The 13,743-nt window shown below is 40.6% G+C and overlaps 1 protein-coding gene across 3 annotated transcripts in view; it reads left to right on the top strand.

The window, feature by feature from the left end:
- The window catches only part of LOC124619191 (glutathione synthetase-like), a 151,344-nt gene that overhangs the window by 96,593 nt on the left and 41,008 nt on the right, over positions 1-13,743 (top strand). Inside the window, exon 5 of one of the 3 annotated variants that reach the window (XM_047145410.1) lies at positions 3,236-3,369. The exons of 1 other annotated variant lie outside the window; for it this stretch is intronic. In XM_047145410.1, the coding sequence (XP_047001366.1) occupies positions 3,236-3,369 (134 nt within the window). Of the gene's footprint in view, positions 1-3,232; positions 3,370-13,743 lie in introns of all 3 variants that reach the window. One more of the 3 variants, XM_047145409.1, reaches the window with a different exon arrangement.

Below are 13,743 nucleotides of genomic sequence, written 5' to 3'. Positions count from 1 at the left end.
CAGACAGTTTCTCCATTGACAAATTTGTTGCATTGTAAAGAAATAAATGACTATTTTCATGCCAGGTTCTTGTGCTTTGATGCCATTTTTATTGTAGTAATGACATTGTTGTGGATGTAGTAAAGCTTCAATGTCTGTTACACATTCTTAATGTATGTTTCTCTTGTAAATATATGTTTTTACTGGAAGTTGTATTTGTGATACAATGATGTGCATAAGGCATGTTTTTGCTGTTCATATGTACACATACTTTTTAAATCAGAATAATTTGGTGTCAGTTGCATTTAACTTTCAGTTTGCTTTATTTCTTACATATTATTTAGCCAGCAGTCAAATGCTTATGAAGTAATGTCAATTCTTGAAGAAGAAAGGTTGCAAACAAGTCAGATCACAGTCCACTCAGTCACCGTTGTTTTATAATGAACAGTTCAGAATGAAGACATGATTTAATTCTTTTTTCCCTTTGCAGTTATAGTTCAACAAAGCTGTTTAAAGTGTCATTAATAATGTAGTTAGAAGTTTTTCCTTCCGTATAATAGTTATTAATTGCACACAACATTGTAACTAGGTTTTTTTGTCTGCCTTCTTCGACTAAAGTGTACAGACATTGTGATATTAACACACTGTGATAGTTATCTCATGAGAAAAATGACTATTTCCTTGACAAATTCCGAGTTAGTTAACACTGGTTACCAAATTAGGAAATAAACCATTACTATAAAAATATTTCTTGGTGATGGGAAAATGACAATCTTATAATTTTCTACATTGTCTTTTGCAATAGTTTAAGTGTACAAAGTTAAGTACAGTTCTCATTCTAAGTCTCATTTGCCTTTAATCAGTTAATGTAGTTGCTTGCTGTGGGTAATTATATTGGAAAGATTATACACTGCCATCCATGCAGTGAGCAAATACACCAGTGACGCATAGGAAAAACTAAATGTAAAGGGGGGAGGTGTGGGAGGGGGATATCTATTGTGTAGTTTCCTTCTGAGAGAAAGGGTTTTATCTTGCATTTAACTGGAGATCTTCTGGAGCAGCAATACTTATGACTGGTGACATACACAGTGCACATGTAATCTTCTTGGACTGCATTCTTTACATTATAATTAAAAACACTGTTGTATAGTTCAGTACCTTTATCATTATGGTCCGAAGTACCTGTGGTAAAGATCCAGTGCCTCAGAACTCAACTTGTGCATGTTGCCTGTATTACTGTGATGACAGACATGGGGAAAGATTAAATTGTAATGATTAAATTTTGTTGTGAATGAATTGATAAACCTGATAAATTTCTAAGAAATAGCAGGAAAATGTGATTATCTGGAATGATTGTTGTTGTGATTCTTGTATTTTTATTCAGACTTTCAAAGAGATAAAGTTCATTTGTTTATTGGAAGCAGTCTCAAGTGACGGGCATCACACATTCCACAGAAATGATTAAATATCTTAAAAAGAGAGCTAAACACTGTGTCAGAGCCAGAGGATCATTTGATGCTGACTAGCCACGGAGTCATCCTCTGCCAATGATGTCAGTGGATGCAGTGTGGAAGGACATGTTGTCATATACCAGTGTCCCAGCTGTTTTCAGTTTTACAAACCTCAGACTCACTGCTTCTAATTCAGATAGCCACTCAGTTGGTCTAATGAGGCTGAATGCACAATGTTTGTTTTCCTCCTAAGGAAAATTCCCTGTCTGCATAAGGAATTGAACGTGGAACCTCTGCATGGCTGTCGGCTATAATTGATCTCTCTGCTGTGAAGGTGCTGCAATACAACATGTTTGTTTAAAAAAATGATCCAAATACAATCTAATTTGGAGAAGTTCATGGGGCCTCTTTACCTACACTCTAGACCAACTGTTTCTGGTAAATAAATTTAAACTGCATACTGATTCAGTTGTCTTAAGCAGAAGACAATCAAAAATTTAGTTAAAATTGTTGGTTGATGGTGTGTGAATGTGCACATATGCTGTGCATTTGTGTGTGTGCAAAAAATATTCTGTTTTTGTCAATGGGGAAAGCTACAGTGTCTTTTTTATAGGATGGCAGAGTATCATTGTTTGGGATACGTGTGTGGACCATTTACGAATTTGAAGCAGTTGCTACTAGGCAAATACAGGACAGTATGGCGGTTCATATATCCCATGGCAAGGCAAAAATCCATGAGGTGTTGCTTTGAAATATCCCCCCCCAAATAAAAAAAAAAAACTATTCCACAGATGTGGCAACACTGCTAACTTAGTTCTGTTTCCTAACTTCGATAATTCTTTTGTGCATCCCAAATTGGTAAACACACACTCGTAGTACCTCGGCAACAATGTTTTATGTACGTTAAGAGAATATTTGGAAAATTAAACAGTGTATGCTTGTTTCCTTGCATGGACTCTAGGCCATTGCGACTATCTAGTCTCATGTAACAACAAATGAGTGTTGTGATAAGCTTTTTTAAGAATGATAAAGAACAGTATGAATGTTTTCTTTCCTGTGATCTATTTAAAAATGTCAGATCAGAATGGATAAGTGTGGGATCTCCATGTCAGGAAATATTAGGTCATTCTGAAAATAAAAACTGAAGACTATGTTCAGGTTTCGTGGCATTTGTGCGGGTTTTTCACATGCTACTTCGTAAGGAATTTTATGATCCATGAAAAAATCAGCTGTCAACTAAACTGTAAATTGTCTATGCCAGGAAAATGTACTCTAACTAAAAAGTGTAATAAAGATTTTTTGGAATGCTTACTTACTTAAGTTTACTTCATGGTTTACTGCTCTTGTATTACTTTTCCTTCCTACATGATGACAGTGTTGCATTATTTTCATGCCTTTCTTTTGATGTTCGCTTCTGTTGTATTTCATCTTCTGAAAAGCACTTGCAGGGTAGTTTTGTACATCCAAAAAGAGTTCAGAAACATTAATCAGCATACTGTGTCTGATCTATCTTTTTTATTTATTTCAAACTCTGTTGTAGCAGTCTAGGAACTTATTGTGTGCACTGTGTATTTATTACTTAGAGAATTGTATGCAAGGCTCGGTGTCTGACATAATAATGCACAGCATCTCGCTTTTAACACTGAATGTCCCACAGTCAGGTGGGCAGCATTTATTTGGCATTATTTTTGAGAAATATCATCTCATATTAGAAAAAGATTACTTTTAGAGCTTATATTTTACTACACATTGCATTAATAATGAGTTTTGATCATTTGTAAAATTTTTGTTTCTTGTTCCAGCAGGAGGTGTCTCTGGGCCTCTTGCGTTCCGACTACATGGTTCATAGTTACAGTGACAGTGTTGTAAAACAAGTTGAAATAAACACTATAGCTTCTAGCTTTGGTGCAATAAGTTCAAAATTGACAGCTTTTAATAGGTATGACTTGAACTACAGACACAACTCTCAACTATTATTTTATGTTTTCATATACTTTCACAAGTCAGATTTTATCTCCCATAATTTTTATATATGTATAAAAATAGAACAAAAGTGCATGCAGATTCACTCTGTTACATCTCTGGACATGTCAGTTTTTCAGTCATTTGAAGGCATTTTCTCTCAATTAGATGGTCAGAAACTCTCAAAATTGCATTCCAATTGTTTTGGTAATTCTGCTTTTTTCTTGTTCCCATTTCATAGGCACAAGCTAATATTTTGAAACTGTACCTATATTCTTCACACATCTTGCTACAGCAGTCACTTAGTGGCATATGCATACATAAAAGCATTAGGTTTTGACTATTTACATCATTTTCACTGTATTTCCACGTAAAAACGTTGTTTTTACTAGCTTTTTTTCCCCTTTTAAGAATTACCGTTGAATCGTTGATTAAATTTTATGCATATAACATTAGAGTTTACTGTCTTTGATTGCATGTTCTACAGACCTAATTGCAAATTAATACTTTGTGTTATATGTATCACAATACTGACTTGCTTGCTTGAGGCTAGTGATTCTAATAAATATGTTGTGATTTATTTTGTGTTGTCACCATTGTCATTTAGGCATTCAGTAAATAACAGTACTGTTATTTCTGAGATCACTCATTGGTATCCAAGAATCTTTGAACGAAGTTACTATCTTGTGGAAATAAAACATATTGCACTGCGGGCAATGGCAAGCATTAAATTACACTGATGAAAGCAACTGAAAGACTGAGTCCATAATGACAAATAGAATGTTCAAAAAGAACCAGAAGTAACACCGGAGTGTAATTTAAAGATAGAGATTTCAAATCTCAGAATACTTAATAATGTTCTGAAAACAGTCTATTGGCCAAATATACTTGTTATTATCAATATGCAATAGGTTATAACCTGTTGACTGAAAAGTGGGTACAACTGCAGTCTCACATGAAGAGTGTGAATTTAGCTTTCAGTACCAGATTTTTCTCCTTAAGAATGGTGAGATAATGACAAAGAAAACATAAATGAAAGATTTTAAGGGGTTAAATTGGTTATATGTATAGGTAGACATAGGGGTGGTGCTTTGGGGGGGAGGGGGGGAGGGAGAGGGAAAGAAGTAACAGGACTGGAGTACTCAAACAAAATATGTTGTCACATATTTAGCAAACACTGTCTGACAGAAATGTCCAAAATAGATAACAATAAAAATAGTAAGGGGAGAGATGATGATCCTTGACTTGTCATGATCTTCTGGAAAAGGTAATCATAAAAAGTGAAACAATTACACCTACTGCAAGGTATTTTTTTGTTTTGTTTTTTCTACTAAAAATTGTTTCATTAGTATGCAGGATATTTTTGTGGTACTCACGTTCAGGAATGAATGTGTGTATCAAGTAGTTGCACGCATGGTGGGGAGGGGAGTCATCAAATACCTGCATGGTGGCAGCCCCGTGACAATGAGCTGGAAAGTTCGCAGACAAGCCAAGGAGTATGTGCCCATCATGGTTGGGGCACGGAAACTCCAAGGAATGGTTTACTGGTCAGGTGACTGGATGGTGCCTATGGGGAGAGCCCCTGTTTGGAGTGGGTGGTACCATTGCAGAAAATTCGTACATGAAGTGACCTAACTTTCTTCTGGTGATGGCCATACAGCTCTTCTGAAGCTAAGACACATTGCAGTGTAGAGAGGAATGATGCCAAAATTTTACCTTCCCCAACTATGCAATAGGAGGATATAGGGCTTAAAGAGAATGTGAAGCATACTGCCCCCACTACTTGCTTTGTTGTAGGGTGAACAGGGATTCCTTTTTGCCTGCAAAGCCATTGTTCTTCATTGACCACCTCAAGGACAGGCTTGATGAAACAAAGCAATTTCAAAAATGAAAAGCGGTTCCATTCTGCTTAAAACAGCCCTCCCCCATGCTCAGTCACAGGCACTGCTTACCTGCGACAAGCTGAGTGACATTCCTGATGATATAATCCCCCATAAAAAGTCCGAAAATGGTACAAGGTATAATTTTCACCCGAGATCTCCTTTTTCAGACTAATGACGAGATGTGTGCTAATTTGGAGCATTGAGCTGTGTATTTTGTCCATTGTGTCCAGCATGGACCAAAAGACAAGAAAGTGGATACTGGAGCCCTCATTTTGCCCTTTAAAGGTGACTCATTGCCTAAGAAGGCCCAGGTGAGGATGTCAAGCCATATATTCCTCCTTCCATGCTGTGCTACAAATGCTTGTGATTTGGACTGACATCTTTGTGATGCAATGCCAACACCATCTGTAGTGATTGTGCCTGTCAATTGCAGGCGAACGCTCCTTGTGCTCCCCCCCCCCCCTCCTCCCTCCCCCTTCCCCCTTCCAATCTCTGTCCACTGCGGTGAGTGTCTTTTCTCCTTTTCACCAAAGTGTAGCATTTTCAAATGAGAAAAGAAAATCCGGGAATATAAGACCCCTTGCTGCCTTCAAGAGATGAAGAAGGAATATGATCACCTACATCCTATACATATGACGATGATGTGTGCTACTGCTGTAATGATGTCGTCACCTTTAGTGACTGTGCCATCACCGTCCATGTCTCATCAGCTGCACCTGCTCCCCTATTGGTTGGGCTCTCCCAGCAACTGCTTCCCCCACATCCCCTTTGGGAGCGTTGACTCCCTAAATAGTAGAGATGTCAGTCCCCAAACCCCCAGCCAGAGAAGCAGTACTCTCCTCTGGCACCTTTTACAAGGAAGGGATCATTCGGGATGCTCTCTTCCCAGGACTCTGCTGACCTGCAACTGGATGCCTGTCAGTGGCTGAAGGAGCCACAGGTTGCAGATTGTATGACTTCGTGTTCCTCCTCTGTCTCAGAATCTGGGACAGACAAGTCCTTGCAGAAGGACAAGTAATAGTCCTCCAAATAGAAAGAAATTGTGGTGGCCACCAGACCTTGCACGTTATGCCTCTGTATCCAAGGCAGCATATGTGGTGGCCCCCTATGCACCCTGGTCTGGAACAAATGCGTCTTGATGATATCTCAGTACTATAAGTGACAGCAGATGGCACAACCTGCATCCTTGGGCCCTTCATATCTCCACAGGATACCGATAGTGTGATCCTCCTGGGAAATGTAGCAGATTTTTCTGTCACTTGACTGACAACATCTTTTGTGCATTACCCTTATTTTTTGCATTGCCCTCAAGTAGTGCAGACCGCTACCCTTCACAGCTTTTGGGGCTATTTTAAGAATTGTGAAGAATTATGAAAGAGTCAAGTGATGTTTGCAGGTACCTTCTGGACTCTGTATACAGCAAACACTTGCCACTCAGTATGACTTTGGAGGCTGTAGCTGTTTGTGTGATGACATCTCTGGAATTTACCATCTGTATTCTGTATCTCCTCCCCGATGTTAAAGCGTCCCAGAATGCATAGTCTGCATTGTTTTCTCAGCTTGCCCCTTCCTTCATAATAATGTGTGACTCCAATGCATGCAACACTTGGTGAGGTGTAATTATGACCACTGGCTGTGATAAAGCCGTTGGAAACTTGCTCGCAGAGCTTGATCTTTGCCTCTTGAATACTTGTGTTCCCACACACTTTAGTGTGACTTATGGATCTTATTCAGCCATTGATCGTTTCATTTGTAGCCCAGGTCGTCCTCCAAAAATCCATTGGCAAGTCCATGATGAACTGTGTAACAGTGATCATTTTCCAGTCGTTTTGACCCTCCGTCGAAGCCATTCGCCATGGCATTCATTGCCCTTCACACCCCACCACATGGAGGTACTGACACTGTTTTCCAGAACACAATTGCAGCCATTCTGTTGGCAGCTGACGCAGCAATCCCTTCTTCCTCAGGATCCACCCTCATCGGTAAACAGTACCTTGATGGAAACCCAAAATCGCCACGGCCATTACAGATTGCAAGCAAGCTCTCCAATGCCTTAAGGGACACCCATGGATAGACCACCTCTTTGCCTTTAAATGGCTTCATGTCCAGCTCCATCACCTCACAAAATGACAAACAAGAACGCTGAGGGTGATACATTGCTATCATTGGAACATGTACCCCTCCTTCACAGATATAGATAAGATTCAGCACCTCCGTGGACACCAATACTCCCTGAGTGTACCTGGCATCTCTGTGAATGGTTTCATCTGTACACTGATCCAGTCCCTGTTGCTGAATGTTTTGCTTTTAATTTTGCTTGAGCTTCTGTGTCTGAGAATGATCAGTTTGCATTTCGTGTCCTCAGATAGCAGCTAGAGTGACTTCCTTTACCATTTACTACAAGTCGCCTGGAACCTTATAATTCTCCATTCAGTGAGTGGGAATGCCTGAGCTCTCTAGCCTTTTGCCCTGACAGCTCCAGGCCCAGACCGCATCCACAGCCAAATGCCCACTTATCAGTGGAATGCCAATATCACTTCCTTGCCATTTTCAACCATATCTGTAGTAAGCGTGAGTTCCCGTGTCAGTGGTGAGAAAGCGTGATTGTCCCAGTACTGAAACCAGGTAAACACCACCTTGTGAGGGACAGCTATCCTGCCCAATAAGCCTCGCTAATGTTCTCTGCAAGTTGCTCAGCTATATGGTGAGCTGACTATGGTGTTGGTAGCGTGAGTCTTGGAGTCTTTTGGCTAAATCCCAAGGCGGTTTCTTTCAAGGCTGTTCTACCGCTAACAATTTGATCTGCCTGGAGTCTGCTGTTCGGTCAGCTATTGCCCAGCATCAACGTCTTATGACTGTATGCTTCGACTTGTGTAGGGCAAGGCATCACCATATCCTCATTACCCTCCATGTGTGGGGACTCTGTGGTGTAAACTCCCCCCGCCTTCTTGATTCCATCTATTGTCCACTTAAACAATGCCCAGTCCAAGTAATTAATAAACAAAGTCTTTTATGAAGATTTGAGACAAGCAAAGATTACAACTTTCTAGTTTACTGTTTGTCATGTTGAGATGGCTCCAGTTCTTGTCTAGGGGCCTGATTCTTGAAGCTGGAAAATCGTACATCAGGTCCTCACAGTTATTTTGAAATAATAAATCTGAAGATTGTTGTTGCAGCTTTTTTCTTTTTTTACATAAATGTATTTTCTTACATTTCAGTATATCATACAGTATTTTGATTTTTCACATTAACAAAGACGAAATTACATTGTTCGCACAAAAATACGTCCGGTCACATCAGAGGCAAGCTTACCACTCCCACACTATGTGGAAATAACGATATTCCAAAGGGTTTACAATTTTTCTTAACAAATGAATTTCTACTAATTTCTGTTACATTATTAATTTCGATTATTATTTCATAAATGAATCCAGAAATAAACATAGTAAATAGTAGAGGATTGCACAATTAATAATAGAAATTTTAAGTGTGAATATCATTCGTAATTTCATGTTTCTTGAAAACAAATAATTAAAATAATTAACTGTGCATTCAGAACTATTACTTATCAATTATAACATTGAAACTAAAATATTTTATAAAGTAATTCCTTTTTAAAATTTTAGCTTGAAATATAACATACTGGCTATAAAATTATATGAAAGTTTTCAGAACAGAAACTGAGATAATATTGACCTGTCCAAAATTCAAAAAATAATACTGGTATTGATAACTACCATTGAGCAAAAGTAGTGCTAGAGGAGGATGTCTCACTACAGGGGCCAACTGCCGAATATTGCCCCCCCCTCCCCGGAACCTTGTCATCATGCCATGTTTTCCATGTGAAGTTGGTGCTTCCCACAGTGCTCCCTATATACGAGATGTGTTCAAAAAATTCCAGAACTTGTGTTACACTTATTGTGCATGGTGTCCTTCAAAATACTCTCCTCCCCTGCTGTTTCCACTTCCGGAAGCAGCCTCTAGCTGGATTGTGTGTAGCACTGTCTGCGAATTTCCTTTCATCTCGTCTATCTTTGCAAATCTTCATCTTTCCAACAGGGTTTTCAACTTTGGAAATAAAAACAAAGTCCTCAGGGGCAAGGTCTGGAGAGTACGGAGGATGAGGCAGCACAGTGATTTCATTTTTTGTGCAATAGTCATGCACCAACAGGTATGAATGTGCAGGTTCATTATCGTGATGCAAGAGCTGTGAATTGTCTCACCACATTTCAGGCCGTTTCCTTTTCACATTTTCTCTCAGGCGTCGCAACATGTCCCGATAGTGCTGTCGATTATAAGTTTGTCCCTGTGGCACAAAATCATGATGTACTAATCCTTCACATCAAAGATAACTATCAACATGGCTTTGACATTGGAGCTTTTTTTTTTTTTTGCTCTTGGAGAACCTTGAAACTTGGCCTCTACTTCATAACCATAGACCCATATCTCATCACCAGTTATAATTCTTTTGAGGAAAATCTCTTTTCTGAGAGTTTATCTTGTCCATGTAGCTAGTTTTTTGTGGTAATGGAGAGTGTGGAAGCACCAGTCAGATGCAGAGTGTGTGTCTCCAGTTGCATAACGTGTCCCGGGGCCTCCAGCTGATTTCTGGGAGGGGCAGCTCTCCCATCTTCACCCATTTAACCCTCTGTCACTTCCACTTACTTCCATCTATTCGTTTTCATCATCCTCATACACATTTGAGTGTATTGTGATTTGTATTTTGTGTCCTTCCTCTCTGCAGAATATTCCCAGCTTGTCACATGAAGGATTAAGGGACTGATGACCTTGTAGTTTGGTCCTTTTAAACCCATCAGTCTATCCATCCATCCATCCATCCATCCACCCATCACACCAACCATCCATCACTTCTAGCCTCCATTTTTCTTATTCTGTAAAGGTAATATAAATTCACTCCATTACCAGTGTGCAGGGACGAGGTTGGGGAGAGAGAGAGAGAGAGAGAGAGAGAGAGAGAGGAGAGTGTGTGTGTGTGTGTGTGTGTGTGTGTGTGTGTGTGTGTGTGTGTCGTCTATTTCTGACAAAGGCCTTGCTAGCCAAAAGCTTAGAGCTTATTTGTGACAGTCTTTTTGTTGTGCCTATCTGCGGCTCAGCATCTCCACTATATGGTGCGTGCACACTTTCCTTTTCGTGATATTGTTACATTCCATTCTGGATTTTCCATTGTTTAATAATCTGATAAGTGTAATGAAAACAATTTTACATAGTAACATCTGCAGTCTGTTTTCCATTTGCATTGAGCTTCTTCCACAAACAAATTGAATAAAGTAGGTGACAGACTGCTGTCTTTTGCTGTGGTTAACAAGGGTTGATAATTTTGAACGTCTTTTAAACTGTGCAGTACTGTGTCCAGATACTTCCATAATCATCTGCAATAAATAATAGTCCATATCTAGATTTTCCAGAGCTTCCCACAGTTTTGTTCTAGGAATTATATGATAAGCATTTGCCTGGTCTACAAAAGTGATGTATAATTCATTAGCTCCTTTTGTTTTTTGTCTTCAGTCTGAAAACTGATACAGCTCTCCACACTACTGTATCCTGTGCAAACCCCTTCATCTCTGCAATCCAAATCCATTTGAACCTGTTTACTGCATTCATGCTGTGGTCTCTCTCTATAATTCACAGCGCCTGCACCTCGCTCCGTTACCAAACTGATGATTCCTTGATGAATCAGAATGTGTCCTATCAACCATTCCCTTTCTTAGTCAAGTGGAGCATTTCCTTTTTTAAAATTAGTTACGCAGTCTACTCATCTAATCTCCAGCATTCTTCTGTAGCACTACATTTCAAAAGTTTTTATTCTCTTCTTGCCTAAACTACTTATTGTCCACATTTCACTGATATACAAGGCTCTAACACAAATACTTTCAGAAAATACTTCCTAACACCTGAGTTTGTGATCTGTGTGAACAAATAATTCTTCTTTTCAGAATGCTTTACTTGGTATTTCCAGACTGCAAATTATATCTTCTCTACTCTGGCCATTGTCATTTGCTGTGTTGGCCAAACTGAAAAATTCATTTACTATTAGGGTCTCATTTCATAATCTAATTCCCTCAGCATTGCTTGATTTTACTACATTCCATTACCCTTCTTTCACTCTTGTTGATGTTAATCTAACAACCTCTTTTGTACCCATTCTGTTCAATGGCTCTTCCAACTCCTTTGCTGTAACTTTTAGGTTTCCTTTACTGCTTGCTCAAAATATAGATTAAACAAGATCTGGAATACACTACAACCCTGTTCCACATTCTTCTCCATTACTGCTTGTTGAACATGTTCATTGACTGTTACAGCTGCAATCTAATTTCTTTACAAGTTGTAAAAAACCTTTCATTCCCTGTGTTTTATCCATGCTATCTTCAGAATTTTGAAGAGAATATTCCAGTCAGCATTGTCAAAAGCTTTTTGTAAATCTACAATTACTTTAAACGTAGATTTGTTTGTCTTATAAAAAGAGTCATAGGGTCATTATTGCATTATGTGTTCCTACATTTCTCTGGAATCCAAACTGATCTTCCCTGATATTGGCTTAAGAAAAGTCATATGGTCGTTATTACTTTGTGTGTTCCTATTTTCAATTTCTTGCCAAATTCTTTGTAACATCTCCTCTGTTATTGTTGCAAGCGCATTAGGATATGATGTCGCAATGTAGGAATATTGTCCAGTTTGGTTGCATACAAGCCATCCTTCACAAGTCCCCACATGAAGTAATCCCCCCAGGGGGCTCACAGTCCTTTCGTGCATATGTGCGTGGCAAGCACGGGGCCCCGAGCTATTGCAGCCATGAGGAGAATTCCTGTGTTCCCCCTCCTGTGTTTGTTAACTGTCATGGCAGTCATTCTCCAAGTTCACCAGATTGCCCGGGTTACAAGAAGGAAAAGAAGATACAGGAGTCCCTTGATCGTCTAACCTACACTGAGGGTTGTAAGAAGTAAGCATGTCTTCATCCTGTGTCAATGACATCTAGCTATGCTTTGTTACATCTTCACCCCTTCCTTACCCCAGTCCTGAACACCTCTCTCCCCCCCCCCCCCCCCCCCCTGATGTTCCCACAGCCTCCCGTCCAGGTGCCGCTCCCCCTCCCCAGCCGGAGAAATGTCCCACTTCTTTGGTGTCTGCCAGTCAAGGGCACCCCTCCCTGGACCCCCCTTCCCAGCACCTTCCAGGCCAACCAGGCCAAAGGTCTGCTGCCACATGACGACCATGAGGATCATGGTCTGTGGGCCCCCAGGTCGCCCGCTCTATTTCTGTTCCAGATCTTGCTACAGCTGGCTCCTTTTTGCAGCACAGCCCTCCTCGATCTCAAACAGAAAAGAAGAAGAAACATAATTCCCAGGACAAGAAGCTTCTGGTGTCGCCAGGGTCCTGTCCCCACCTTTGCAACCTGACTCTGACCTGCTGTTCTTGGAAGTTGCCCCCCTCCTTGTCGGTGACCCGGCAGCATGACTGGCATTAGCCTGTTCACCCCCCATTTGAATCATCGTTCTGTGGTTATCCAATGGAATTGTAATGGATATTACCATCACCTTCTGGAGTTGAAATCCCTTATCTTGTTTTTTTCTGCAGCTTGTGTGGTTCTACAGGAATCTCATTTTGCTGATGATCACTCACCAACCCTTGGTGGTTTTTGTGGAAATTGGGTCAGCCCCCTGCAGGCCTCTGGTGGTGTTTGTATGTTGGTCTGTACGGACATTGCTAGCATGTGGATTCCTCTCCAAACTGCATTGGAAGTGGTTGCTGTTAGGATCCACCTGGACTCTGGGGTCACAGTTTGCAATCTTTATCTCCCTCCTGACAGGACACTTACACCTCCTGCCTTAAGTGCCCTTCTTCAGCAACTTCCTCCTCCCTTCCTCCTTCTCGGGGATTTTAATGCTCATCATCCCTTGTGGGGCAGTGCATTTCCATCTAGTTAGGGTCTTCTCATAGACCAGTTTCTTGCAGACGATGACTTGTGCCTTCTTAATGATGGCTCCCATACCCATTTCATTGCCAGTCATGGTACCTTTTCTGTCATTGATCTTTCTCTTTCTTCTCCCTCCCTCCTCCCTTCACTACACTGGTCGCCACACGATGATCTTTGCGATAGTGACCACTTCCCGTTGATTCTCTCGCTCCCTTCCCCCTCCCCAATGAACAGGTTACCTCATTGGTCTTTCCAACATGCCGATTGGCCTCTATATACTGCACAGGTTGTTTTTTCTCCCTCTTTGTCGGATTGTATTGATGGCGCCCTACGTGACGTGTCTGATGTGATTGTTCGTGCTGCTAGCTTGCTATCCCACGCTCATCTGGACCATTTCACCGCCGGCAAGTTCTGTGGTGGAGTATGGCCATTGCCATTGCCATCCGTGATCGCCGTCAAGCTTTCCAACACCTTAAGAGGCACCCATCCGCTGCCAATCTTATTACCTTTAAACGCCTTCACACCAAAACTCGTT

This window comes from Schistocerca americana, chromosome 6 (assembly GCF_021461395.2).
Source record: "Schistocerca americana isolate TAMUIC-IGC-003095 chromosome 6, iqSchAmer2.1, whole genome shotgun sequence".
Classification (NCBI taxonomy): Eukaryota; Metazoa; Arthropoda; class Insecta; order Orthoptera; family Acrididae; genus Schistocerca; species Schistocerca americana.
Note: the sequence above shows the minus strand (reverse complement) of the source record. Positions and strands in the feature narration are given on the sequence as shown.